The 26,129-nt window shown below is 64.7% G+C and overlaps 6 protein-coding genes across 8 annotated transcripts in view; 2 read left to right on the forward strand and 4 right to left on the reverse strand.

The window, feature by feature from the left end:
* The window catches only part of CHLRE_06g297850v5 (uncharacterized protein), a 29,086-nt gene extending 23,747 nt beyond the window's left edge, over positions 1-5,339 (forward strand). Inside the window, exons 55-57 of the mRNA XM_043063541.1 lie at positions 11-1,464; positions 1,649-2,037; positions 2,235-5,339. Coding sequence (XP_042924247.1) covers positions 11-1,464; positions 1,649-2,037; positions 2,235-4,687 — 4,296 coding nt within the window. The 3' untranslated portion in view covers positions 4,688-5,339. The remainder of the gene's footprint in view (positions 1-10; positions 1,465-1,648; positions 2,038-2,234) is intronic.
* A 128-nt stretch (positions 5,340-5,467) lies between these two features.
* Positions 5,468-8,823, reverse strand: CHLRE_06g297900v5 (uncharacterized protein). Its single transcript, XM_001691253.2, has 8 exons — positions 8,697-8,823; positions 8,482-8,618; positions 8,213-8,309; positions 7,985-8,101; positions 7,738-7,847; positions 7,535-7,641; positions 7,175-7,368; positions 5,468-6,912 (listed from the first exon to the last, which is right to left on the reverse strand). Exons 1-8 carry the CDS (start codon positions 8,715-8,717, stop codon positions 6,373-6,375), a joined length of 1,323 nt encoding a protein of 440 aa, XP_001691305.2. The 5' UTR covers positions 8,718-8,823; the 3' UTR covers positions 5,468-6,372.
* A 54-nt stretch (positions 8,824-8,877) lies between these two features.
* CHLRE_06g297904v5 (uncharacterized protein) lies at positions 8,878-13,253 on the reverse strand. Its single transcript, XM_043063542.1, has 11 exons — positions 13,080-13,253; positions 12,985-12,996; positions 12,362-12,901; positions 12,122-12,186; positions 11,940-12,034; positions 11,645-11,792; positions 10,542-11,448; positions 10,277-10,413; positions 9,836-10,000; positions 9,571-9,651; positions 8,878-9,414 (listed from the first exon to the last, which is right to left on the reverse strand). The coding sequence occupies exons 1-11, from the start codon at positions 13,129-13,131 to the stop codon at positions 9,160-9,162; spliced, it is 2,457 nt and encodes an 818-aa protein (XP_042924248.1). The 5' UTR covers positions 13,132-13,253; the 3' UTR covers positions 8,878-9,159.
* Positions 13,254-13,299: 46 nt separating this feature from the next.
* CHLRE_06g297950v5 (uncharacterized protein) lies at positions 13,300-15,303 on the reverse strand. Of its 2 annotated transcripts, XM_001691251.2 has the most exons (2): positions 15,131-15,303; positions 13,300-14,808 (listed from the first exon to the last, which is right to left on the reverse strand). In XM_001691251.2, exon 2 carries the CDS (start codon positions 14,674-14,676, stop codon positions 13,888-13,890), a length of 789 nt encoding a protein of 262 aa, XP_001691303.1. In that variant the 5' UTR covers positions 14,677-14,808; positions 15,131-15,303; the 3' UTR covers positions 13,300-13,887. The 2 variants fall into 2 exon arrangements, with proteins under 2 accessions (XP_001691303.1, XP_042924249.1); XM_043063543.1 differs by lacking the exon at positions 15,131-15,303 and having other exon boundaries at positions 13,300-14,713.
* Positions 15,304-15,357: 54 nt separating this feature from the next.
* On the reverse strand, positions 15,358-18,653 carry CHLRE_06g298000v5 (uncharacterized protein). Its single transcript, XM_043063544.1, has 7 exons — positions 18,160-18,653; positions 17,931-18,079; positions 17,719-17,782; positions 17,272-17,496; positions 16,852-17,102; positions 16,400-16,619; positions 15,358-16,157 (listed from the first exon to the last, which is right to left on the reverse strand). Exons 1-7 carry the CDS (start codon positions 18,241-18,243, stop codon positions 15,912-15,914), a joined length of 1,239 nt encoding a protein of 412 aa, XP_042924250.1. The 5' UTR covers positions 18,244-18,653; the 3' UTR covers positions 15,358-15,911.
* A 1,920-nt stretch (positions 18,654-20,573) lies between these two features.
* On the forward strand, positions 20,574-25,315 carry CHLRE_06g298050v5 (uncharacterized protein). Of its 2 annotated transcripts, XM_043063545.1 has the most exons (4): positions 20,574-20,996; positions 21,176-22,026; positions 22,297-22,344; positions 23,403-25,315. In XM_043063545.1, exons 1-4 carry the CDS (start codon positions 20,894-20,896, stop codon positions 24,162-24,164), a joined length of 1,764 nt encoding a protein of 587 aa, XP_042924252.1. In that variant the 5' UTR covers positions 20,574-20,893; the 3' UTR covers positions 24,165-25,315. The 2 variants fall into 2 exon arrangements, with proteins under 2 accessions (XP_042924252.1, XP_042924251.1); XM_043063546.1 differs by lacking the exon at positions 23,403-25,315 and having other exon boundaries at positions 22,297-22,575.
* Positions 25,316-26,129: the final 814 nt, after the last annotated feature.

Raw genomic sequence — 26,129 nt, forward strand, 5'->3', positions numbered from 1 at the left:
TCGATGCCAGGCGAGCGGCTACGTGACCAAGGACGAAGCCAACCTGCTGTTGTTCGGCCGCGCCACCGACTCCACCTACACCGCCAAGCCCACCTTCATGCGCCTGGCCTCCGCGCGCGCCGGGCTGGGCCGCATTGGCCGACGGCCTGGCGGCGGCAGCGGTGCCGGAGGCGGCTCCCGCCGCAGCACTGCCAGCGGCAGCGGCGCGGCGCCCGCAGGCAGCCGGCGCCGCTCCTCCGGCGTTGCCGGGTACACGGCGCCTGGCGGCCAGGCCTCCAGCCATCACCTTGCTTCAGGGTCGGCTGGCGGAGCCGGGGTGCCGGGCGACCTGGGCAGTGAGGCGTCGCTGGCGGCGGGGCGGGGCCGCGGGACCCTCGACGTGATCGGCGAGGGGTCGGAGGAAGCGCTGAGGCCGCAGGATACCATGCCCGAAGATGAGGAATCGCGGCGCCAGGCAACGGGGCAGGAGGGCGGCACGGGCACGGAAGGTGAGGGCGAGGAAGAGGACCGTCAGCACGAGGAGCAGGAGGAGGGCGGCGGCAGCGAGGAGGGCGAGGAGGAGGAGAGCATGTTTGTGCTCAGCCTGCCACCGCAGCTGGCAGCACAAGCCCGGCAGTCCATGAAAAGGATGGCGGCGCCCGCGGCGCCGCGCTCGCACCGCCCGTGGGTGGGCGACGCGCCGCTTACCGCCGTCGCCTCCGACTCGCCACGAGAATCCATCTTCCGCACACACAAGGACGGACCCGAGTCCAACCCCTTCAAGGAAGAGCCCAGCGGCGGGAGTGCTGCTGCAGAGGGCTCCTCCGCGTCTGCTGCCGGGCCGGCGGCGGAGGGCAGCGGTCTGTCTCAGGAGCCGTCCGCGGCAGGCCTGGCCAGCGGCAGCAGCGGCTCGCAGCAGCAGCTGGGCGAGGTGCCTGCTGACGTGGACCCACTGAGCGCCATGTTTGTGAGCCGCAGAGGCGGCAAGGCCGCAGCCACCAGCCGGCTGGCCCGCGCCGCCGGCGCTGCCGGCTCTGCGCCAGAGCCTTCAAACGGCGGCGCAGATGGCAGCAACGGAGCGCTTGGTTCACAGATCAGCTTTGTGGGCCTTGCCAAGGAGGGCTCGGGTGCGGTTACGCCACCGCTGGGCTCTGCCCGTGGCGTCCAGCCCGGGGCTGATGGTGGCGCCGCCGGCGCAGACGTCATCGCCGTCAACCCCAGCTTATCACTGCTGGCCGAAGAGGCCAGTGGCGGCAGCGGCCGCACCAAGCGCCTGTCGGGGCTGCTGCCCACACTGCTGTCCAACGACGCCTCGGCGCCGGCCTACATGCCTGAGCAGCTGCGGCCGGAGTGGATGCCGGAGGAGAGCTGGTCGCGGCTGCGGGACCTGGGCAAGCTGCAGCCCTACAACCGCGTGCTGCCGCAGCTGTTCGGCAACGGCGAGAGTGTGGAGGCCATGCGGACCTATTTCGAGGCGTTGTCCGCGTGAGTGCCGGGGCGCGTGGCCAGAGTGGCGGGGGATTGCGGGTTAGCAACACAGGCTTGCGCCGGGGCGGGCCGGGATGTATGCGTGCCGGAGTGCAGTAGGCATTAGCCACGGACCTCGACACTTACCACCCCGACGCCCAACTTACAACTCCCATCAACCACTTTCACCGCGCTTCCACAGCCTGGAGATCCCCTCCCTGGCGCCCCGCCTGGACGGCGCGCCGGCTGACCCCATCGCCAACCCGCCGCACCCGCGCCTGCGCGAGCTCAACACCTTCCAGCGGCTGCTGGTGGTGCGCTGCCTGCAGCCGCGCGGCTTCGTGGCCGCCGCGCAGGCCGCCGTGCGCGAGTACCTGGGCCCCGCCTGCGTGGCCAACGAGCAGATGGTGGACTTTGACGCCATTTTCGCCGTGACCGAGTCCACCATGCCCATCGTGCTCATCAGCTCCTCCGACCACACGCTGCCCTTCCTGCAGCAGTTCGCGGACAGCCGCGGCATCAGCGTCATGCACATGGCCATCGGCCGCGGCCAGGGCGCCGCCACAGACCGCCTCATCCGCGCCGCAGTGGGTGAGTTACTGATGGCCCAGGGCGCTTGTGTGTTCAGTTGTAACCGCTTCCTGACAACGCTTTGATCACGGTTGTGGCATGGTATAGTAAATGAAGCCCAGAAGTCCATGCATGTACGCTGCCGTTGACACACGCTTCCCTGCCGCGCTCCTCTTGACCCGGCCCCGACCCCGACCCCACGCCTCTCTCCCCCTCAGGCACGGACCGCTGGGTGATCCTGGAGAACAGCCACCTGGCCGGCGACTGGATGCCCAGCCTGTGCCGGCTGGTGCAGGCGCTGCCGCTGCTCAAGCCCAACATCCATTTCCGGCTGTGGCTGACCACGGCGCCCACCTCCGCCTACCCCGACATCATCCTGCAGGCCAGCCTCAAGCTTGTCATGGACCCGCCGCACGGCATCAAGGCCAACCTGCTGCAGGTGATGAGCCAGCTGCCCGTCGAGGTGTCCTCCAACAGCCGCTTCGCGCAGCAGTCGCTGCCCAGCTATGGCACCGACCCGCCCCCCGGCGCAGACCCCAGCAACGACGTGATAGGGCGCAAGGTCACCATCCTGTCGCCCGACTGGAAGCAGCTCATGCTGCGCCTCTGCCTCTTCCACGCCACGCTCACGGAGCGGCTGCAGTACCGCTCGCTGGGCTGGCGGCGGCCGTACGACTTCACCGCCGCCGACATGCTGAGCGCCATCAGCCAGGCCATGTCCATCGTGCACGGCAGCGGCGGCGCCGCCGACATCGACGCCGCCATGTCGGGCTTGCAACACGTGGTGGGGCAGTGCCTGTACGGCGGCAAGGTGACGCACGACTGGGACCGCCGCCTGCTGGGCTGCCTGCTGGCGCAGCAGCTGGCGCACCTGCAGCTGGACCCCGCGGCCGCTACGGTGGAGTCGCTGCTTCCGCCGCGCCTGGCGGCATGCAGCACAGACCTGTTCCTAGTGGCCAAGGAGGTGCGCAGCCTGCCGCTGTCGCGGGATGACCCCCGGCTGGTGGGACTGCCGCCCGGCGCGGCGTCGGTGCGCGCCGCGCAGTTCACGCGGCACGTGCTGGACACGCTCAAGCGCGTGCAGCTGCTGCGCAGCACGGCCGGGCACGAGGAGGCGGCGGCGGACCTGACGCGGCCGCTGCAGCTGGCGCTGAGTGTGTGCCAGGACCTCATGAAGCAGCTGCCCGCCACGCCGCTGCCCGCGTCGCGGAGCGGCTGGGTGGCGCTGGTGGGCGCGGCTGGCGGCAGTGGCAACACGATCGGGCCGACAGGCGGGCCGGGCGGGGCCGCGTCACCGACGCCGCGCAGCGGGCGGCCGCCGGGCGGTGCGGCTGCAGGAGGTGGTGCTGCTGGTGGTGCAGGCGGTGCAGGCGGCTCGGGCACAAGCGACTCTACAGCTGCGGCCGAGGAGCGCGCGCGGCGGCGGGCAGAGCAGCAGCAGGCGGCGGCGGCCGCAGCAGCCGCGGCGGCTGCCATGCACATCCCGCGCTACAAGGCCATGAAGATGACGGAGGAGATGAGCGATGCGGCGTTGGAGCGCTGGCAGGCGCTGTCGCCGGTGCTGCAGCGCGCCATGGTGCAGGTGTTCAGCGACGAGGTGGGCAGCTACGCCGCAGTGCTGACGGCGGTGCACGAGTCCATCCGCACAGTCAACGCCGCCATCAAAGGCTACGAGAGCGTCAGCGACAGCGTGGCGGAGCTGGTGACCTGCCTGGCGCAGGGCTCGGTGCCGCGCTCATGGCAGAGCCTGCGCTGCGAGCTGTCGGGCGAGAACGTGGCGGTCTGGTTGTCGGACCTGCAACAGCGCCTGGAGTTCCTGTACGAGTGGGCGGTGGAGGGGCCGCCGCTGGCGGTGCCACTGGGCATGCTCAGCCGGCCGCGCAGCTTCCTGACGGCGGTGCAGCAGAGCTTCGCGGAGGCGCTGGGGCGGCCGGTGGGGCAGGTGGTGCTGGAGCCGGCGCTGCTGCAGCAGGACGAGGAGCAGGTCATGCCCAGGGACCGCCTGGCGCTCATGGGTGCACACGCGCTGGCCACCACGCCGCTAACGCTGGCGTCGCCGCTGCCAATCCACAGCAACAGCGATGCCAGTGCCGGCGGCAGTGGCAGCAGGATGAGCACGCCGCCTGGCGGCGACACCGGTGGCTTGGGCACGCCGCCTGGTACCGCCGAGGGTGGTGTGGGCGCGGCCGCGGGCACGTACACCAAGCTGATGCTGAGCGAGGCGCTGAGCGAGGGCTGCCTGGTGACGGGGCTGGTGTTGCAAGGCGCCCGGTGGGATCGTGCCAAGCGCTGCCTGGCGGAGCCGGAGCCGGGCGTGCTGCACAGCGCCATGCCGCTCCTGTGGCTGCGAGCCACCTCCGCGCCTGCGGTGCCGCAGCTCACGCGTGCGCTGGCACTGCCCGGCGCGACCGTGCCCACCCGCATCGGCGACCGCTACGTTTGCCCGGTGTTCAAATTCGTGGCGGGCTTCAGCAGCAGGTCCAGCAGCATGCTGGCGGACAGCGACGACTGCCTGGCCACGCTGCTGCTGCCGGCGGGCCCGCGGCGCCCCGAGTTCTGGGCGGCTCACAACGTGTCCGTCACCGCACACGCCGACCCTAGCGCGGTGCTGGATGTGGTGGCGGCGCCGCGGCTGCCGAAGGCGGCAGGCGCTTCGTCGTCTGGGAACTAGCGCTAGTGCGGCATAGATGCGCTGGAACTTGGGGGAGGCGGAGCGTGGTGCGGTGTGCAGGCGAGGGAAGCAGCACAGACTACTGCACAGGGACGAGCAGACGGAGCGGGAGGAGGATTAGGAAGGAGCCAGGAGGGCTCAGAGGGCTGGGGATAAAGAAAGCAGGTCAAGAACTGTAAAACGAACGCCGAGGTTTCGTTTGATTGCTGGGAGAAACCATTGATCTAGTGGTGTTGCTTTGCATGCGCATTTAGATGGTTTGGCGTCGGGACCACAATGTACAGACGTTGAGCAAAGTCGTGGCGCTGATGCGGGTGCAAGCGTGTGGCTCGATTATGATTGCGGCATTAAGTGGAGAGCTTAGCGGGAAGTAAGCGGTGCGCGCTGCGGGGGGGATGCTGACTGCGAAGGAAGATGCGGCACTGACATGGGCCCAACTGCTGAATAACCGGCGCCGCAACCTGGCTATGATAGCATGGAAGCGGCCGGGATGGCTGGCCCTGGCCCAGGACTAGGGAGTAAACTAGGATGATGCAGGCACGCTTTCATGTTGGCGTTTTAGTGGAGTGTGCAAAACTGGGCCCGGGCACCCCCTGCGGCCTGCCTGGACCGTACGAACGCAAGGCCCTGCTTGTAGTACGTCGCGATGCGCACACTCCCGTCATGGCGGCGTGCGCTGCCAGCCCTGGCTGCCCCTGCCCCCACCCCTGGGCTGAGCCTCAGAGCCTGCGTGCACCCTCTGGAGTCTGGGCTGGGCGCTCCCTGCTGTGCATCGCCCTAGGCGAATCAGAAGTATTCAGGATGCCTTTCAACTCGTCCCTTACACGCGGACAGCATAGCCGTGTCCACTTCACCACTTGGGACCTCAGCTGCTCCGTGCTTACGTCGTAACTAGGATCAACGCATCGCTACTTCCCATCCATGCCGCCACCTTTGTCTGTAGGGGCATGCGTTGCTACCGTAATGTCACCGTCCGCTTCATAATTGCTGCTGGGGTACAAAACCCTTAGCAGTTGTCTGGTTCCGCAGTCCGCACGCTGCACGCACGCAGTTCCCCCTCCACTCTACCCTCAAGTGCGTGCAGTGCCCCCATCACAAGGTCCTACCACTCCATGCGGGTTCTTTGAATCGTGCACCCTATGTGTTTAATTGGTACAGCGGGCACGCGGGGACACTGCCCCACACCACATGGTGCCAAAAGATCCACACAGCAGCTGGCGCTTCATCCAGCGTCCTCTGCCGCGTCACCTATGGGGGTTCCCTTCAATGTTTCCTTCAAACAACTTGGGCAAGAAATGCACTTGATCACGGAGCCCTCGGCATGCTTGCAATCTGCAACCATCGTCTCTGATACCTACCAACATGAATGCACGAATTGTGTTCTAGCCACATCACCACCCACAGGGCCATACATGCAAACGGATCCGTGCGTATGCAAACGGATGTTACGAACTTTAAGTCCCAGGCTTACGAGCCGGTCCACACGGTACCCCGCCCGTACCCATGCAGTTTCGGTCCGATTTCCTGATCGATTCATACAAGCGTACACTCAGAAACAATGCACCGCAAGGCAGTCCTGCTTCTTTTACGTAGCCAGCGCCATACGCGGTATGTAAGAACTGCATGGCCCCCCGCACACACATTAGGCAAGGCCCCAAAGTAGTACACTTCCTGCAGCGGACCGTTTAGGCATCGTGCCGACTGTCGGTATCGCGCGGCTTCGTATATCGCGCATAAGCAGGCGGGCGAGCGCCGCTTGTCGGCACACCCACGAACCCCACAGGCGCCGTGGTGAGGTCCTCAGGCCCCATAGGCTGCCCGCCACCCACGCTGTCGGGCGAACCACCCGTGGGTGCGGCCGTGCCCGGTCCGCTGCTTCCGGCTGCGGCAGGCGGAGTCGTCACGTCGGGCGCGGCGCGGGAGTTGAGGATGGTGGACAGGATGACCGTCCAGATCAGCCCCACCGCATTGCAGTACAGGATGCGCTGTGACGGCGGCACCAGCGCAAAGTTGATGATGTGCGCCAGCGGCCACAGCAGGTAGTTGGCCTTGAGGGTGGGCACCATCTTGCCGCGCATGTAGCGAAAGGCGTCCTGCGGGTGGCCTTCCCACGCGCGCATCACCATGAAGAACAGCGCCGTGGACAGCGGGCTCATGACCAGCTGGTCCAGCACCATCTTGGTGACCACAGCCGGCATGCTGGTCATCGCGTCCGGCATCACGCTCTGCGGGACGTGAGGCAAATGCACGGTACGTGCGGCTAAGGAAGTGGGCATGTTGGGCAGTGCGGGAGGGGCTGACAGCACCGGGCGGGTGGCGGCAAGAAGCAGGGGAGCGCGGTCTAGTACCTCGCACAGCGTGTCTGCACCCAGCTGTCTGCACCCAGCACGTGTGGACTGCGGACACAGCCAAACCTCTATGCAAACCACTGAAGGTGTTCCCAACACTGGCCACACCGCACAGCCAGGAGCACAATGCTGCGCTTACCGTGTCCAGGAACTTGAACCAGAGGTGCCCCACAGGCGTGCTGACCACGACACCGTAGGCGACGAGGCGCGCCGTGCGCCCCAAGTCGTACACAAAGGCCGGCGCCGGCTCCCCCCGGCTGCGCGCTGCCTGCTCCTCGTGGTGGTGTGACAGCCGCTGCGCCAGGAGATCTCCAAGGATGGTGCCAACCACGCCTGCAAGTTGTACCGCACCACCGAGATGTTGTCCTCAAGCCACTTCGCCTGGTAACGCAACAAGATAACCCCGCCCGTTCACCCGCAGCCCTGGATTCCGCTGGGCCCTGCCGGGCCCACCGGTGGCGCTGGGGAGCGCAGCAAGAGCAGCCAATGCCGGGCCTACCGGTGGCAATCTTGGTCAGCACAGGGTGCGCGTCCAGCGAGGTGTTGTAGAACGCCCAGAAGGCGGCGAGGGGCTGGCGCGCCAGGTACGCCACCAGCAGCGGCAGCCTGTGGGGCACGGCCGCGCGGGCGTCAGCACCGGGGCTTTCAAATGGCCCCCCGCGCCCGTCCCCTATCGCCGCCCTTTCTTTGGGTCGCCCTTACCCGTAAGCTGCCGAGTTCCGCACCAGCGAGCGCAGCAGCGCCCGCGGCCGGGTTAGCATACCCGCCATTTGGCGCACTACTCGCGAGACGGTGTCCGCGGCGCCGAGACCCTGTGCACGCGGATTACAAATATACTCGGAGTCATAAGTCGAGCGGCGAGTCACTCAGCAGTCGCTTTCAAAGGCCGCAAACCTCAATGAGTCAGTAGGCCAGCCTGATGCGTCACCCTTACTTTCCCGCCAGTCACCTGCGGCGGCGGCGGCGGCGGCGCAGCCGCAGCGGACGCCGCTCCACCCGCCGGCGTGCTGAAAAGAACCTCCTGAGTTGCTGTCTCCGCTGGGCTGGCGCCGGCGAAAGCGTCCTCCTGCGTAAACCAGTAGCCGTCATAAGTCAGTCCCGCCCGTCGCCCCGGTGACGGCGAGGGGTTTCGCGAGGCGCCTTTGCACCCACGCTTCGCACCCAAAAGACAGCTCACCGTCAGCGGGTGCCGGATTTGTTTGGGCTTCACCACTGGTGCTTCCTCTTCGGAGCTTTTAAAGTTGGTGGTGACCAGTCGGGCTCGCCGGGGCCGCCTGCGACCGGATGTCAGTGGGCGCATGTCGGCATCTTTCGCGACGGTCCCGTTCGTGGCGCATTCGCAGCTCAAGTGCATTAAGTATTCCTAAGTGTATGTGACAACCTCAATTCCAGGCCTTAAGGAGCAGTCGACCAAGGTGCCGGAAGGTGGCTAGCCCCCATCCTCACCGCGGAGTTTGCGGGCGCGGCGCAAGCAGAACTGGGCGACACACGGGCCGCGCGGCACAGGGAGCTGGTCGAACAGGCCCAATAGTAATGCAAGATTCGCGCCGGGAAAGGCCGCTGCAGCAGCGGAGGCCGAAGCCCTGCATCGTCAGGTGCGGCAACATGGTTAGCCTGCAACAAACGCCGCTAGGCCCGAAGCGCTGCATAACTCAACCTACCCGTGATGCCAGTGCGGCCATGTCCAGCAGGGAAGAGCAGCGCCGAGCGCACGCCGGACTGTCGAGCGAGTCGTGGTGGCCAACGGCAAGGTCCGAGGGCACTAGGTTTGAAGAGTTTCGTCGAGAGTTTGGCTAGTGTTTGACAGTGACGAAGTGGCGTCAGTGAATGAATAGCGGGATTAAAGGCGGGCCGACGCATGGCTTAAATGCTGGCGCCAGCTGCGAGCAGGCGGGCAATGGGCAAGCCCCCCCTGCCCCATGCCCTTACTTCGTCGCGACTGCAGCAAGGCAACCGGCCGCGCAATTGTTCACACATGGCAGCGAGCAATGCAAATGGCGCAAAGCCTTCAGCCCCAAAATAAAGCAACCTGACCCGCGGAGCCAACGCGGCTTCCCGCCAAACTTCACAGAAGGTTTGTTTGCAAAGTGCAAACCAAATCAGTGTATACAACAAAATCCTACCTCACAGCCCAGGCAAGCATTTCACCGCGTCGCAGGCCACAATATGGCTCTTCAGCGCGGGAATCGACTTCTGCGCCAGTCCGCAGGCGTGGCAGCGCAGCTCCTGGCCCTCAAAACGCTTCTCCTCAGCCTCGCTGATCAGCGTGAGCTTGCCGTGGCCCTCAAGCTCGCGGAGAACCAGGTCCAGCGGCCTGAAGAATTCGGTTGTAAAAGTGTTCCAGTGCTTCTTGTTCTTGAGCGCCGGCGAGTCGAAATCCTGGGGCATGGGAAATAAGCATTGGGGAGAAGTTGGGCTCGACTAGATGGTTCCCGCGCCGCCTCAGACTGTCAACCCCGGCTCTCCACCCTTGCCTGCGCTGCCCTGCCCAGCGCGCCTTTGGCCCTTTGCTCACTGCTGGAGGCCCATTTGCACCTGAGATATGACGTGCAGGTGCAACTGGCACATGGATGGGACTGCGTGAAAGCCCAGCTTGAAGGCTGCAGTCCCCGGGACCTGCGCGCGGGAAATAATCAAGGGTGCGGGAGGTTGGTGGCCACAACCTTGGCCACAACAGCAGCAGATCACACGGCCACGCCCACGGCAATGTTTTGGACTCAGCGCGCATGCCCTCCACTAGGGTACTGTACCCGAGCCCGGCACACGGCAGGTGCATGACGGGCCCGCGCACCGCCCTCACCTGCTCTTTCCGCTTCGCGATCCAGTCCAGTGCTACCTGCCGCATGTGCTCCAGCAGCGGCAGGTGCTCTGCCCGCAGGTCCGCAATGCTGCGCAGTGCGGGGTCGCGCGCGATCACCAGCGCGTGGCTGCGTGCTTTGGGGAAGGCATCCATGATCATCACCACCTGCTGGGCCCGGCGCGAAAGGGGAGGGGTTTAAATGGCGGACGCAAGCAACGTGCCGGGTAGAGGGCCGGTTGCCTGGGTGACAAGAAAGGATGGGGTCACATTGTGTGGTGGCACATCAGCCGTCTAGACTGAGAAGCAACGACCCATGGAACCAACCACCGATACCCTTCCCTGGCCTCCTGCCCGCTCCCTGACCCGACCCATGCTTGCCCGTGTCCGTGCCCTGCCCCGGCCGTACCCCTCCTTACCCAAGCCGCCCCAGGCTGCACGCACCTCCTCGTCCTTATGCAGCACCTGCTGCTGCGAGCCCTCCGGGTCCTGCGCCGCCTTGCGCAGCGCCTGCGCCCACGGGCTGTCCAGCTTGAAGCGCTTGTCCACGTCAGCGCCACCCAGGGTCGCCCGCGCAACTCCTGTGTCCAAGCGTGCGTGTCCGGAGGGCATATTGGGGGAACACGTTCGCAATGTAGGACGTTTGCAGGCGGGCACGAAGCGGGGGCCTTGATGTAGCCTGCGGGATGGCGCACCACGCGGAGCTCACCTGTTGGACTTGGCTTGGCGCCTGCCGCTGCAGCCGCCGCCTGCCTTGAGCCCTTCATCAGCACGGCGAAGGCGTTGGCCCCGCCCCCGGGACTCGGGGATGCTGCCCCAGTGCCCGACGCGCTACCGCCGCCGCTGTTGCCTTGGGATTGCTGGCTCCCCGGCACAGCATTCGGCTTTGCGGCGTGCCCAGACCCCGGCGACCCCGCGCCTTTCCCTGCCGGCGCGCCTGTGCCCCCGCCATGCGGTGCCACCCCCACTGACGGCTGCGCCGTCGCGGGCCGCTTCGCCGGGCGCTGCTCAGCTGCTGGTGGCGACTCAGCGCCTCGTTGTCGGGCTCCCGTGACGGCTGAGCCAGGCTCAGCCTTGGCGCCGGCCATCGGCGCCGACCTCGCCGCCCCGACTTGCGAGCCGCCGGCCGCGGGAGCCTGCTGAGGGCCTGCCTCTGTGGCCGCGCTGGCTGCCGGCGCCTTCCCTGCTGCCATTGCTTTCACACCCGGCACCGCCCCCGTCCCCGTTGCCCCTGCCGCTGCCTTTGCCGCAGCTGGCTTGAAGAATGCCGTGATAGCCGTAGCCGCCGCTAGCGGCTTGCGCTTCGCCACGTACGCCTGCCACATGGCTAGCGTCGGTGCCGCCTGCGCCTCAGCCGTACCCTGCGCCGCACCAACAGGCTTTGCGCCTTCTGAGCTCCCGCCCACTGCTGTAGCCGTTGTCAGGGCGGCGGCGGCGCCGCTTCCCCCTGCAGCTGCCGCGGCGCCGTACGCCGCCCAGGCGCGCACCGCGGCATTGGCGTCGCTGTCTGTGAAGCAGTCCATGACGGAGGTGAAGCCCTCTGCGGCTGTGGGCGGCCAGCCCTTGCTGTCCTGCTGCTTGGCCATGCGAAACACGACAGCCCGGTTGTTGTCGCCCTGCCGGCATCAAGGATGGACAGGGGATGGATGGGTGGTTGCTGGTGTATCCGCATGGGTGCAGGCGGTGTGGTACCGGTTTGGTGTTGCACGCATGTACCGCACGCCGAATGCCTCATGCTCCACGCACAGCCCGTGGTCATTAACATGTGGCATGGCACCCCAACCCCCGCGAAGCCGTACAGAGCCGCCGCACCTGCACGCCGCCGGGGTGATCCGTGCGGGCCGCCACGCGGCCAGCACACGCCTGGGCGGGAATGGCCAGCGCCACGCAGTGCGCCGCCACGTGGCACTCGGCGGCAAGCTCCAGAAAGGTGGCCCGCTGGCTGGCGTCCAGGTGGCACCTGCAGCATCGGAACCACGCAACGTGATGCGCACCCTTCAGCATGATGTGTGTCCTGACGGATGTTCGCATCTGGCTGCGCCTGGCGTTCGCATCCCTGGTGCCAAGTCCCCGGACAGAAGCCCACCAAGCCGTCCATCAGCCCCACCTGTCGATGATGCAGCAGGAGCCCTCAGCCAAGGCGGCGCGCAGCGCCGCAACGCACTGCTCGCGTTTGCCGGGCTTGCCCTTGTTTATTGCGTCCTGTGGATTTAGGCAGGCGTTAAGTCTCCTGCAGTCTCCACTGGCAAAGCTGCAAGCGCTGATCCAAGCAGCGGCGATGCGTCTCACCTGGTTGACGTGCACCCAGGACACGGTGGAGGCATCCTGCAGGCTGCGGCTGAAGGTGCTTTTGCCTGCATGTTTGTGGCGGTGGTGGTGGTGGCAATGTGGTGGTGGGGGTAGAGCTAAGTGTTTGATATGTCTGCCCAGGCTCCCGTCCGTAAATGCATAGAAGGTCAGCATTGTTTTAAGCCATCAATGAGAAACTCCTCAACAGAATGCAGGTCGCTGCCAGCGCCCAGCGCGCACCTGATCCCGGCAAACCCGCAAACAGCAGCAGGACTGGCGGCAAACCCTGGACGGGCGGCTTGTTGTTGCCTACGCCACGTGCAGTGTCCTTCCCGCCGGCACCAGGACCGCGGCGCTTGCCGCGCTGGCCTTTACCCGTAGATACAGGCGATGCTAAGCTGCCCGGACCTGGCCCCGCACCCCCGCTCCGCCCGCTGTCCGCCCCCTCATCGCTGAGGCCATCCAGGTCCCCATCCCCGGTAACGTAGGATCCGGACGCCTCTGTGTGCCGAGAGGATTGCTGAGATGGTTGTGTTGTGGGTGCTACAACGCGTTCTGGGCTTGAGTTGTGGCTGGTGCTGGGCGCGCTCCCAGGTGGCGCGGCCACGGCCGCGCCACCTTCGCGGCCGGCGGGCATGTACCCGGCAGCGGTTCCCTCCCGCGTAGCCGCGTCGGCCGGCGGCCCCTGTGCGGCTGGTAGTATGTGCACCTGGATGGCTAGGTCCGGTCGTGTGCAGATCAAGCTGAAGGCGTCACCGTTGTGAAGCACCGCTGACTCGCCTGAGGAGAGGCGGGAGGGCCGGGGGCAGCATTTCGTTAAGGGGGGCCTCACAGCTGCCTCCGGGCCCGACAGCGGCTCTCACCCTGCTGTAGCACTAGTGGCCGATCCCGCGATGCTGCTCTCACTACGACTGTTGGATTGCTTGAGCCGCAGCTAGTGAGCCGTAAAGCCGCGCGCCCGTCAAGGCAGCACAGCTCGGCGAGGACTTGTTCCCTACGCGCAGGGCCATGTTCACTTGGGGAATTGAAGCTTGTGCCGCTGCATACTACAATTCCTTTACCTGCTAACTGTAATGGCCTCAGGGTACCGGGCGACGTCAGCGCGGCCAAGCTTCGTCGCGCCAAGCCCAAGGATGGTTTGTTTGCCAGAAGGAAATCGAAGGGTTGCCATGCGCCGCAGCAGTAACATTCTACATGCAACATGTTAAATCAAGGAGCGATTTCCCTGTTAAACCATGGGCGAGTTAACCAGTCTGCATACCCGCACGCCATCCCCCTCACACCCCCTCTAGCCCAGTCTGCGGGCGCCTGGTGGGCCCGCACGCTGGCCTCCAGTCTGCGCTTACTCGCAACCTTTATTCCTCTCAGTAAGCCGTCCGCAAAATGCATGTGTGCCGTCCCAGGCACTCCACGCCGTTCATTGCCCGTCTCTCCTCAGCTCGACTTAGGACCGTGATCACCCTGTTCATTCGGTACCGTACCTGCCCACGAACCGCACAATCTGATGGCCAACAGTACTATCCTTTGGCGCTCTGCATTCGCACAGTCGCACTACCTATACAGCATGGCAGCACAGGGACGGTACCCAGCACCGCCACCCGCTACATGCCCGGTGTGCCCAACGTCATTTCATGAATGGCCCCATACCATATGTGTATGGCATTAAATGTGTCACGGCGTAGTGTCAATTTATTGCGTCGCAAATCAACGACTTCCTGCTGCACGCGCAAGCAAAGCAGGCAATGCAGTATGCAGCTGCGACTTCCTTAAAGCTCCGCCAATGAATCCAGCAAATCCTCCTCCTCCGCACTGAAAACGGAGCGTGCCGTGACGCTGCCGCTCCGAGCCGGCACCTTGCCGCCGTTTCCCCTATTTGTCCCGCCACCGGCACCCGTACCGCCGCCATTCGCATTGTGCCCTGCCAACGCGCCATGACTCAGACTTGTGCGGAGCCCGCCGTTCCCTGGCCCGGGGCCCCCTGCTGCTGCTGCAGCTGCTGCTGCCGAGCGCTCCACTGCAAGGTGCCGCCAGTCGGGTTCCCGCCGCGTTGGCGACTCGCCCCCGCTCTCATCTGCTGAGGACAGGATCTCGTCCTCCAGCCTGCGCCTGTTCTCGCCGCCCTTCTTGAAGGCCACCGCGCACATCACCCGTTTCGCCACCTTCCACTCGCGTTGCGGCCGCGTCACCCGCGTAGGCTGCAGCGCCATCGCCGCGCCCGGCGAGGCGCCGGCAGGCGGCGTGATGGATGGCAGGTGCAGGACCTCACGCTGAGGGCCGCCTACGAGCCGGCTGGTTGCATTTCGTGCCGACAGGAACATGCCCGAGTCGCTGGACACAAGGCCGCTGAGCTTGCCGCCCAGCCCCGATATCCCGCCAGCGCCGCCGGGCTTGCGCCAGGGTGCTGCAGACGGCGGCGCGCTGGGGCCCAGCAGACGGTCATCCTCGTCTATATCGAACTCGGGCAGCAGCGGACCCCGGGAGGTGCTGGCCACCGGCTCGTCCTCCACGTCTCCGAGGAATCCCTCAAGGTCCAGGTCCGGCAGCGTGAACTGCATGGCTGTGTGCGGCTATCGGGTGCGGGCCGGCGCCGTTAGACCGCCAGCCCGCGTGCCGGGTTACACAAATGCGCCAACACGTGTGCCGCACCCGGGTCGCCGGTCAATGACTGATGCAGTGCAGGTAACCACCTGCAAAGTTGATGGGGAGAGCGACGGCCGTGGTGGAGGCCCAAAAGAAGGGAGGGGGCGTGTTAGGCGCAGCCCGTTTTGAGATGTACTTCAACACGTATTCTAATGCCGCAGGGGGTCAAGGCACGGGGAAGCCCTTTAGCTTAACGTTCTTCGCATGACATGCGGTAGAAGTGGGCCGACAAGCTGTACACCAAGTCACGCTAAAACACTATGTTGTCGTCAATAGCAAGCGTGCTACGCGCATAGCTACAAGGCCATGTCGAGAAAAAGAATGCCGACATCTGCCGAGTCTCCTCAAAATGACCGGCCACAAGCTAACCTGCAATTGATGCTGTCCTCCCTCCGTGTTTCTGCTGCTCGGCTGCTTCTGCGCCCGCGGTCCTCCTGTTGAACAGACGAAGGCCTGGACAAAGGCCACGCTGCGGACTGTTTTAGGCGGATATTGGAGCAGAAGCCTAGCGCTTTCAGGTCGCCAGTGATGTCGCTACTATGCTCTCTGATATGCAGCTCGTTGAAGCGCGCACCCAGTTGGCTCTATCCTTGGCGCCTAGGTGATAAGTGTTTGTACAGATGGAAATAGCACTGAGGCCAGCTTGAATCATCACAATGCATGTTGAGTCGGTCGCGATGGCCAAAGTGTATTGTACCCGACATGCTCCCGAGCCCCCTCCATGCGAATGCGAGCCCATCGCCATTTGGTGCGGACTCTCCCTCGCAACATTCCGAACTACTCCTTGTTCAAGTGGCCCAGGAGCAACACCGCCCATACGGTATTCAGCACGTTTTGTGCCAGCGGCTTTCCAACACTTCTGCATTCAGCCCGACACTGCAGCCATTCCGTCTCCGCGCGTTGTCCGCTCTCCACTCCCAGCCAGACTTTACCTTCCATGGCAGCAGCACAAACTCCCCGCACTGAGCACTCGTGATTGAGTTCCCCGACTCTCCATGTCAGGTTTCCCCAGGCTAAATAGCTGATGCCATACTGCTCCAGCCGCACCGTTCCGACCACAAAGCCAAGCAACCAGCGCCTTCCACCCGCCTTCCTCCCGACTACTGAACGCCCCCCCCCCCCGCCCACGCACACACACACACACACCAGCTCATGCCGACTTGTCCGGCCGCGCCGCCGCCAGCTTCACCACCTCCGGCCCCATGCCCTCCGGCACCGTCACGTACAGGTCTCGCTCCGCCCACCCTATGGCGGTGGCGCCCGGCACCGTGACTGCCAGGCCGGGGCGCAGCCAGTCGGCGGGCCAGGACTTCTCGCTGAGCGCCACGCACCAGGTGAAGATGCGCCCGTCCACCGCCAGGGCCGCCACCATGTGGTAGGCGTTGGACACCGCCAGCTGCAGGAGGCAGGGCGGGGGGCAAGGGGTTCTATGGAGGGCATAGGGAATAGGGGCGCAGGGGGTGCGGGTAGGGAGGCACGGCGGCGGAGCGGCGTGGGAAGCCGGGGATGCAGGGGATGGATGCATCACAGCTACACACACTATGAGTACATCCTCGTTGTGGTTTACAAAAACACACCTGTTTGCTGCATCGCATACACTGTCTTTGCGCAACGTTTTCCTTGTGCTCTTTAACACACCTGTTTGATCTCCACGCCGTCTAGCTCGGGCAGGTGCCGCGGCGCTGGCGCGTAGGTGGCCGACCAGCCCGTGGACTCATTGAAGTTGTAGGTGGTCCGGTCGTCCTTCCAGCACACCACGCCCGCGTTGGTGGCCACCACGCACACGTCACTGTCGCCCGCCGCCACGTGCGTCACGGTGCGCGCCTTCACCGGCAGCTTCACCTGCTGCACGTCCTTGCTGCGGGTGCGACCAGCAGGCACATCAGGCGGAGCTGTGTGAGGCAAGGCAGGATGTGTGTTTCCGCGGCTCCACAGCTCCGTTAGCCAAAACCGCGCAGGCGCGAACCGTTCGTGACAGCCCGGATCCAACCCGGACCCAGCCCGGACTCAACCCCCTTCTGCCCTGCCTCATGGGACCAATTTGTTGTGCCCTGTCACATTCTCGCCTCCCTTCCGTCCTGCCGGCTCACCTGTAGATGGTGCTGATGCCGCAATTGCGGCTGAAGCGCTCACTGGCCTTGATGCCAGCAACCCACACGTTGCCATCACTGAGCCCGATCAGCGTGTGAGTCACGCCCGCGGACATGGCCGTCACGCGCACACGCCCTTGCATGACCGCTGGGTGGCGCCACACACGCGGCGCCCCCGCCACCACCACCTGCCCCGTGGGCCCTGCCGGCAGCGGCATGGCCCCCACCTGCACTGCCGTGAATCCAGCCACCTGCGGGTGCGGCAGCCAAGTGAATAAGGGGACAGCGGTTGACGAGCACACAACAGGATGTGCGTTCCCGATGACGTCGCCAGAGTTGCAAGCTCAAGCACGCATGGGCACGCCTACAATAAAGAAACCCTCCCATCCATTTTGCCCGCGTGCACCACTACCCGATTACCGCGCCGTTGGCCGAGTAGTTGTCCTCCACCGACCACACCATTAGCCGGCCCGCCTCGTTTAGCGCCGCTACGTGGTGGGCGCCCGCCACTACCGCCACCGCCGGCAGCTCGCCGGGCGGCACGTCCAGCAGCTTGGCGGCCTTCTCGCCGCCGCGGCTGATGGACGATACGACCCGCCCCTTCTTAGTCACGCCCGCAAAGTGCAGGCTGCCACCGCTGACACACTGTGGGATCAGGCATATGCGGCCCGGGTGCCGTGCGTGTGAGCAGGCGTTGGCAGCGAGTGGCACATGCGCGGCATGTATAGAAGTCGCTCACATCTGAGCGATTGCCGCTAACCTTTGCCGCAGCCGTAGCCGTATGCCAGTTGGTGCTCCAGCCTTTGGCATTCCGCTCCCACTCCTCTCCTACTTTCCACCACCTACTTGCCCATCTAATAAACCCACCTGCAGGGGATACTTGACCGGGTCAATGTACTGAGAGAGCGGCAGCGCCTGGCTCCAGGAGTAGCTACAGACAGCGGGAGAACAGGCACATACATCAACCAGCCCGTCCATGACCCAGCTCAAGACCGCGGCAGAGCCACTTGCGCTCGCTCAGCCCCCTGAACGCGCTCCCCGGGCTGCGTTGCCGGCAGGAGCCCCCGCCCAGTACTTGCCCGCCACCTTCCCGGTAGGCGTAGCTGCCATCTGTGAACTGAGCCACTAACGTAGCGGTGCTGTAACTGATCCCAGCAAGCTTCTGGCCCTCAGGTGCTAGGCAGTCAAACTCCGTTGCGGGCTCCGCAACGCTGAAGGACAGCGGCCACTGCAAGGGTGCAAGGAGGGGTCAACGACGCTCCAACGGGTGCGTGCAGCTGGCATCACCCGTGCAACCAATGAACACACCTGAAACTTTAATCGCAACAGTGTCGCCCCGGCTGGCCGTTTGGGCGACGGCGACGGCGACGAGGGGGCCTTCGGGCTGGCCATGGACGCAACGGGCGCAACCGACTGCGTGGCGACCCCCGCCTGTGCCGGCAAACACTATCTCGATGCTGCCGCACTTGTGATAGAATAGTATTTGCCGCTGGCTTGTCCGTGCGAAGCCTCCTGCTTACTTATACCTGCTTATACGCAGTCAACCTCAACTGCACCTGGGGTAACACACTTGCTAGTACAATTTTAGAGCTGTGTGTACATATTCTAGGAACACCCTCAGCAATTTGGCCACCTTTTGCAACTCAGCAGCGAGCGACCATCCCGCTTCTGCCGCTGCGAGGCATGTGCAGAGCTGCGCTTGCACTGTTAGTCCAGGCCGCCTGGCTGGGTTAGAAGGTAAGCGTAACAGGTGTTTGTAGCTACAAAGCTCTTGCCGGAATGCCGTTCTGAGCTGTGTTGCCAGATGGCCGGATGGGGCATGAGCATGGCACATGCACGGCAAAATGCGGTCGCAGGTGTTGGTCTCCAATCCGTTCTAAAGGACACCGGGCTGTGGCCGCCGAATGCCGTGCAGCAAGTCACGCCACTTTTGTCCACGGCGGCACGTATGAGAGCAAGCCACACATCCCCAGCACACAGCGTACGGGCAACCGAGCTTGGCGCGCATGCACATGCTGAATCTGGGGCCGCAGCTCCAACCCATTACCAAAGAAGTGAAACACGCAGGAGGCAGTTACATAAGCGCCACGAACAACCAGACGGCTGGGGACCGGGGCTTTGGCAGCATATATACATCCGCCCAGGGGCATGGCTGTATCCGCCGTTCACTAACGCCCGGCACCCGTGCATGGCTGTATCCGCCGTTCACTAACGCCCGGCACCCGTGCTACGCCGTCGACCGCCTTCCGAGGCGTCGGAACCCCCCGCCCCCCAAACTCGATTACCGTTCAACCCAACCGGTCCTCGGCATTGCGCGAGGTAACCGCTTGCGCACCAAGACCCAGTCAGATGGTCCGGGTTCTGGGACCGCAGCGGCCGGAGGACGACAACGAGTCCACTCGACCCAATACTGAAAGAGGCAGGCGGGGAATGCCCTAATAACCTGCTGGTACAGGTGTATGTTATCGTGACGTAGCTCAAACCCCACCACAAAACATAGTATGATGCAGGTTCTCGGACAGCTCCGACTAACCCCCAACTAACTCGTGTACGGCAACCCCAACCCCCTCAGCCGTACAGGAGTTGACCTGGGAGTCGGCAGCTGCGCGCCTCGAGGCTGCGCGAGTGTGACCAGGTAGCTGCACACGGGCAGCTGGCGCTAGTCGGCAGGCGCGCGAGTGGGAATGAAGAGTTCTGCAGTTGCGCATGTGGGAAGCTGCGGCGGAGCACGGCGAAGGCTGGCGGTTGGCGCGGGGCGCGAGTGGGAGTGCATAGTCGTGCGCGCGCCGTTAGGGAAGCTGCGTGAGCTGCGTGTGAACTTAGAGAGACGCATGGGGCTGACCCTGTTTCCATGAGCTGCCTCTGAGCGCACACGGTTTCACACGGCTGACACTGGGACCATTGCGGGGCGGCGCCAGCCGCCCCGCGTCGCTTCGGTTCGGGAGCTGACTGGGGAGCTGCGTGTGAGCTGCGTGTGAACTCAGAGGGATGCATGGGTTGAGCCCATGTTGGGTACTCTGGGCGCACACGGTTTCACACGGTTGACCAGGACCTCGCGGGGCGGAGCCAGCCGCCCCGCGCCTGGATGCGACCTATGTGCGAAGGAAACACGTGCGGTTGAGCGGCGAGCTTTGCACGTCGCGGCGGAGCGTTTGACTCCCCCAGTCGGGCGAGTTGGATCTGAGCGCACACGGTTGTCACACGGTTGACACCGGGACCCCTGCGGGGCAGCGTCAGCCGCCCCGCTGCGCTGAGAAGCCCCAATGAGCCCGCGGGATGGCGTGGCAGGGCGGGCTAGTGGAGTGCAGCCACGCGTGCGGCGGTACAGACCCGAAATCAGCCCCTGCACCCAGCTATAAGTATTGATACCCGAATGTTGTCGTTGCCTGCACCTACGTTTGCGCGCTTCTTAGCGGGGGGTGCCCCCCCGTGCATCCCCCCTCCAGCAGGCGGAGGGACAGCCTCCCCCCTGCTCCCCCCTCCCATCCGAAGCATCCCCGCATGCCAGCTCCCGTAAGCCCTGCGCCAAAGCATATATCTTAGAAGAAGCTTGGGGAGGGGGGTGCAGGGGGGAGGGTGTCCCTCCCCACGCTAGGCCGAGGAGCACGGATCGGGGGGAGGGGGGGCGCGGTTGTCGCCGAGCTGCCACGAGTTTGCAGCGCATCCGCGCATGTTTGCAGCACTTCGCAACTGTGCATGAATTCGCGCCCCAATGATATCAACGTTATTGCTTTGCGCATCTCGCATCATCATCGGCCCAATCCCCTGACACATAGTTACGTTACTTACATACATAGAAACATTCCAAGAGGAGAACCTCCATATTGATGAGAATTGGGGGACTCATTCGTGACTGTGACCGCCTGCCAAGGAAGCTACTGTATATGTAGATAGCTGGGCTAAAGAGCCTGTGTAACCAAAAGAAAATATGCAAAAAAAATGTTTCAGCAGGGCGGCACGCGCAGAGAATGCCAGGCATGCCAAGCTGGTCCGCGATCTTGCGAAAGAGTTTGGCAAGGACGCGACCTGGCAGCTGGCCGCTATGGACGCCTTGAGAAAGGCAAATCCTGACGAACTTGAGTTGATGCACGGCCTCACCGCGGCCAAAACGCTGGAGTTTGTGGATGCCCTTATTCAGTTTAAGAGTAGGTCAGGGAATTATGGGCGCTCAAGCCCGGATTGGCGGTGGAGATCCGTTCGAGAAGCTTGTACAGTTGTAGTCGGGAGGTTGTATCTTCATGCGTTCCGGGCGAGCTCCTCAAGCTTTTGGTCCTGCGGCTTGATTCACCACGTGACCCCCGACCGCTATTACCATGTCGTGCAGCCTCGGCGGCTGGCCTGGGCGTGGGGAGCGCGTCCGGAGCTGGTGAGTTAGAGTTATCTGTCCCGTGGGACCTGCTCCCGTACGCGCAGCTGGAGTTGAACGGCCGGTACAGCAACGCGGTACCGGAGCCGGTCGGCCGGTGGGTGTACCGTGCTGACGCCCGCCGCGCCCGCCGCAGCAACAGCACCAGCAGCATCACCAGCAGCGGTAGCACAGGCGCTGGCATAAGCACTCGCTGCGCTAGCAGCGCCAGAGACATCAGCAGCGAGCGCGTGGTTGTGCGCTTCGTGCGGCGTTACGGCGCCGACGCGCACCGCGCCTGGGCGGCGGCGGGGCTGGCGCCGGCTCTGTACGCGGTGCGACCGCTGGCTGGCGACTGGCTGCTGCTCGAGATGGAGCTGTTGTCAAAGGAGGCGGGCTGGGTCAACCTCGCCCAACTGGTGGTGGCGGCGGCGGACGCTGCCGCGGCTGCTGCTGCTGCTGCTGCGCGCGGTGGCGCCGGCGGCGGCGGCGCAACGGCGGCGGCGGCGGCGGGAGGACGCGATGGCGCGAGCTGGGCGGCGGCGGACGGAACAATCCCGGCTCTGGCAGCTATGCAGCGCGCGGTAGCGTCTGTGCGCGCGGCGCTGGACCGGGCTCACGCCGTGCAGTCGGCCAGGCGCGGCCGGGGCCCGGGGCGGGCCGTGGTGTTCGCGCACGGCGACGTGCGGCCGCAGAACATCATGGTGCGGCTGCAGGAAGGAGGCAGAGCCGGCCTCGGCGCTGGCGGCGGCAGCGATGAAAGCAGTGCCGACGCTGGCGGCGGCGGCGTTGGCGGTGAAGGGTACGACGTGCGCTTCCTCGACTTCGAGGTGGGTGTCTGGATGTGCGGGTGCGGCTGCATTCTTCAGCCGGTAGGGTCAGACGTGGGGTTCCGGCCAGCAGTCGGCCATTATCTGGCTTACACTGCTGCGCCCTACCTACGTACGCTGCTGCGCCCTGCCTACCAACGCTGCTGCGCCCTACCTACATCGCTGCGCCCACGCGTACACGCACCACCCCGCGGTGTGTCCCCGATCGCCCACTCGCCCCTGCCACCTGCCCCACCCCCGCCCCTTGCCGGCCAACGCTGCTGCACGCAGTTTGCTGGCGCGGTCGGCGCCGCACGCTACCCGCCGTCCCTGAACATGGTGCGGATGGAGGCCGGCGCGAGTGCATGCATCGGCCTGTTGCTGTACAGTAAAGTGCGGTACAGTACGATACCGTGCGCGTAATGTGTTTTGTCCCGCCCTCTCATCACTTCTCCGTCAGCTCCGTCAGGCGCCAGTTCTTAAATGGAGACGCTGGTCCCCTTCTTGCAGTTGCTGCAATTCACGGCAACGTAGCTCCCGCCTGATCGCATGACCGACCTCTCGATGTAGCTTTACTTCCCGCACTGTTTGTTGGTACAACCTCCACCGGGTATCACACCAACCACCAACTTCTGCTGTCGCCGTTGCGCAATTCCTCCTCCAGCCCAACATTTGCATGCAGGTCACGCACTCAGCTCTTGCACCACAGAATTTATGCACTTATATGCAACTTTATATCGTCGCGCGACGGTCAGGCTACTGGTTACCTAGCGGCACTAGCGGTGTCTGCCACCCTGCTGATACCAGGCGCAGCTGCTAGCCCGTCTTGACCTGGCCTTGAGTCTCAACGTGCGTGTGCGTGTGCGTAGCAGTACACGAAACAAAAAGACATTCCAGGATATAAACGCCGCATGCTTGGCCCCGACACGCAATTCACAGCAGATCCAGGCCGGAAAGGCCTCCCTCTGCTCTCCCTCCACCATACCCTCACCCACCCCACCGTAGCGTAGCGACTCAGGCAGCGTGTCGGTCGAGCTGCGCTCGACCCGCGGCAGCTGCGGGTCCTCGACCCAGCCGGTGATCTGGCCAGGCATAGTATGGGATACTTTATGGCTTTGCAAAGCATAAAACAATGCACACTGAGCGGATACCGGTAGGCGCGCAAGTTGGCCCACCCATACCACATACAGTACTCGTGGCGATTTGTGCGCCGTCACCGGCCTCTCCCCCTTGTTCATTGTCCGCCGTCTGTGCCCGGCCTGCACCCGCTTCCTGGAGTCGAGCGATCAACGCCAGCCTGTCATGCCACGTGCCTGTCCCTCAGCCCCGTTGCCAGTAGTTCTGTTGCTTGCGGTATTGTGATGCACGGAACCCTTCTACCCACGACATTACTGCAGGACGTCGCCTGGCCAGCCGGCGTGGAGTTCGACGCGCCGGTGCTGCAGGAGCACGACACCGCGCTGCTATCCTTAAGCATCGAGCAGATGTGGCTGCGGGCGGCGAGCACCGCGCCTCAGCCGCAGCCGCAGCTGCAGTTGCCGCAGTGGCTCCAGCAATGGCGGGGTGCCGGAACGGCAGCGTCTGCTGCTGCCGCTGCTGCAGCCGGCGCGCCCGCTGCCGACGGAAGTGGCGTTGAGGCAAGGGACAGCGGTAGCGCGCCCAGCGCGAGCCGGCGAGGCAGCAGGCGGCGCGGTCAGCAGCAGCAGCAGCAGCAGCAGCAGCAGCAGCAGCAGCGCGGCTCGCCGCCTGCTAGCAGCACGGCCAACGCCCCGGCGGCTGCGCCGAAGCCGCCAGAGCCCGCGGGACAATCCTCACCGGCCAACAGCAGCGCGCCGCCTGGGCCGCCAGCAGTGGGTGATGCCGGCCCGGCGGCTGCCGAGGGCACGGGCGGCCGCGGCCGCGGTCGGCCCCGTGGACGCAAGGGGCAGCAGGAGCAGCAGCAGCAGCAGCAGCAGCAGCAGCAGCAGCAGCAGCAGGGCGGGCCTGCTGCCGGCCGAGGCATGGGCGGCGGCGACCGCGGCCGCGGTGGCCGCGGCCCCAAGCCACCCGCATGCTTCTGCGTGCGGGCGACGGCAGCCGCGGCGGCGCCGGCCGTTTCGGCGCGCGCCCTGGCGAGGCCGTTGGTCGCCCGCCCCCTGAGGGCTGCTGTGTGGCTGTAGACTGCGTCAGTGTTGCGGCTGGCATCTTGCCTAACAGGGTGGCGTTTTAGTGGGCGGAATGGCGCAATGGAGCAGCGCAACTACTGGAACAGCTCTTCGTGCACTAGATTGATGCAGGGGGGAAAGGAAAGGACCTGGTGGCGCGTTTCGCAGTGATGAAGGCGGGAAAGGAAAGAAGCTTTATTAAAGGTTCTCGGGGAAGAGTGCACTGGTGTGGGACGCATGGGCCCCACTGGCCATTACCACATGTAGCAGTAGTCTGCAGCGGACATACGGCGGCTAGTCCCGCTGCCAGCGGACAACACTGAAAGTCTGCGGGTGGTGACAAGTGTTCCCCGGTCACGGGAAAAGGGGCTGAGCCCCTCCACAGTCTGAGGCCAAACAACCTCATCGCCGGGACATAGCCGGGGTCGGTTTCCACAGGCACATAGCCAAACCAGGTGCCTAGCAATTGCGATGCCAGCGGAAAATCGTAATGCGGGGTTATTGGCTTTGTCGCCGCAACCTGCACGGATGTTTATGCTTAACCTTGAACCATCACTGCCGGGCAATGCTTGTTAAGGGCTGCGCGCTTTGCCGAAGGACTCATCTACTAAACTTGCACTTGCGTGAACATGGCCAGACGGGCGGTGTATGAGTAGCGTTGGCGGCAGCTGCTGGGCAGCTGTGCATTGACATGTGGGTGGCACTCTGGCACTGCGAGAGGAGGAGTGGGGCTTGGGGGCATGGGTTTTTTGCAGAGCCATTGAAACATCTGTTGTTGTAGCAGAGCCCGCATGGGATCCAGACACGGTGAGAGGCACGGCCGGTGGGCAAGTTGCAAGGGCTTGACGCAGCTTGCGCTGTTGCAATGGGGCAGGGACGCGCACTTGATACTGGGAAGTGTGCTGCCGAAGGCCATGGCCTGGACGCATGTGGAACTTAGGGTACAGCGATTGGTCCCAGCGGTGCGGCGGGCCAGTCGGCCAAGGACTGACTGCAGCGCAAGGCGCGGACAGGGATAGGAGGCGTCGTGACAGGGTACGCCGGTTAGAGCTTTTTGACGTGCTTGAAAAACGCAACACGCACAAGCGAACATGACGTTGTAGAGCCGAGGCCAGTGAGCTAGCACAAGCAAAAGGAAAAGCAGGGGAGGACTGGAGGACTGGAAGAGGAGGAGATGATGTTACAGAAGCGGCGTGCCAAGTATTTCTCCTGCGGTCAGTAGGCGGGCTGCTGGGCCCATATATTTTTAGTCGCCACCGCACACGGCAAGCCAAGTGACCCCACCCACACCCGCATGCAGAGACTATGTTGCAATTCACGCGCCTAACGCGGCGCACGGCCTGCTGCTAATCAGCAATCACCGGCTCCTGTTCAGCTAACACCTGCCTGATAAGATGCCAAATGAACTGCTCGCTGCCTGATATGCAATCATCCGCGTGCCCCCCAGCGCCTATCATGCATTCCCGCGAGTCCCACCCGCGCACCGCGGCTTCTCAGCGCAGCGAGGCGGCTGACGCTGCCCCGCGAGGGTCCCGGTGTCAACCGTGTGACAACCGTGTGCGCTCAGATCCAACTCGGCCGACCGGGGGAGTCAAACGCTCCGCCGCGACGTGCAAAGCTCGCCGCTCAACCGCACGTGTTTCCTTCGCACATAGGTCGCGCTCATCTGCATCCACGCGCGGGGCGGCGGGCTCCGCCCCGCGAGGTCCTAGTCAACCGTGTGAAACCGTGTGCGCCCAGAGTACCCAACATGGGCTCAACCCCATGCATCCCTCCGAGTTCACTTGCAGCTCACACGCAGCTCCCCAGTCAGCTCCCGAACCGAAGCGACGCGGGGCGGCTGGCTCCGCCCCGCGATGGTCCCAGTGTCAGCCTTGTGAATCCGTGTGCGCTCAGAGGCAGCTCATGGAAACAGGGTCAACCCCATGCGTGTCTCTGAGTTTACACGCAGCTCACGCGCAGCTTCCCAAACGGCGCGCG

This window comes from Chlamydomonas reinhardtii, chromosome 6 (assembly GCF_000002595.2).
Source record: "Chlamydomonas reinhardtii strain CC-503 cw92 mt+ chromosome 6, whole genome shotgun sequence".
Classification (NCBI taxonomy): domain Eukaryota; kingdom Viridiplantae; phylum Chlorophyta; class Chlorophyceae; order Chlamydomonadales; family Chlamydomonadaceae; genus Chlamydomonas; species Chlamydomonas reinhardtii.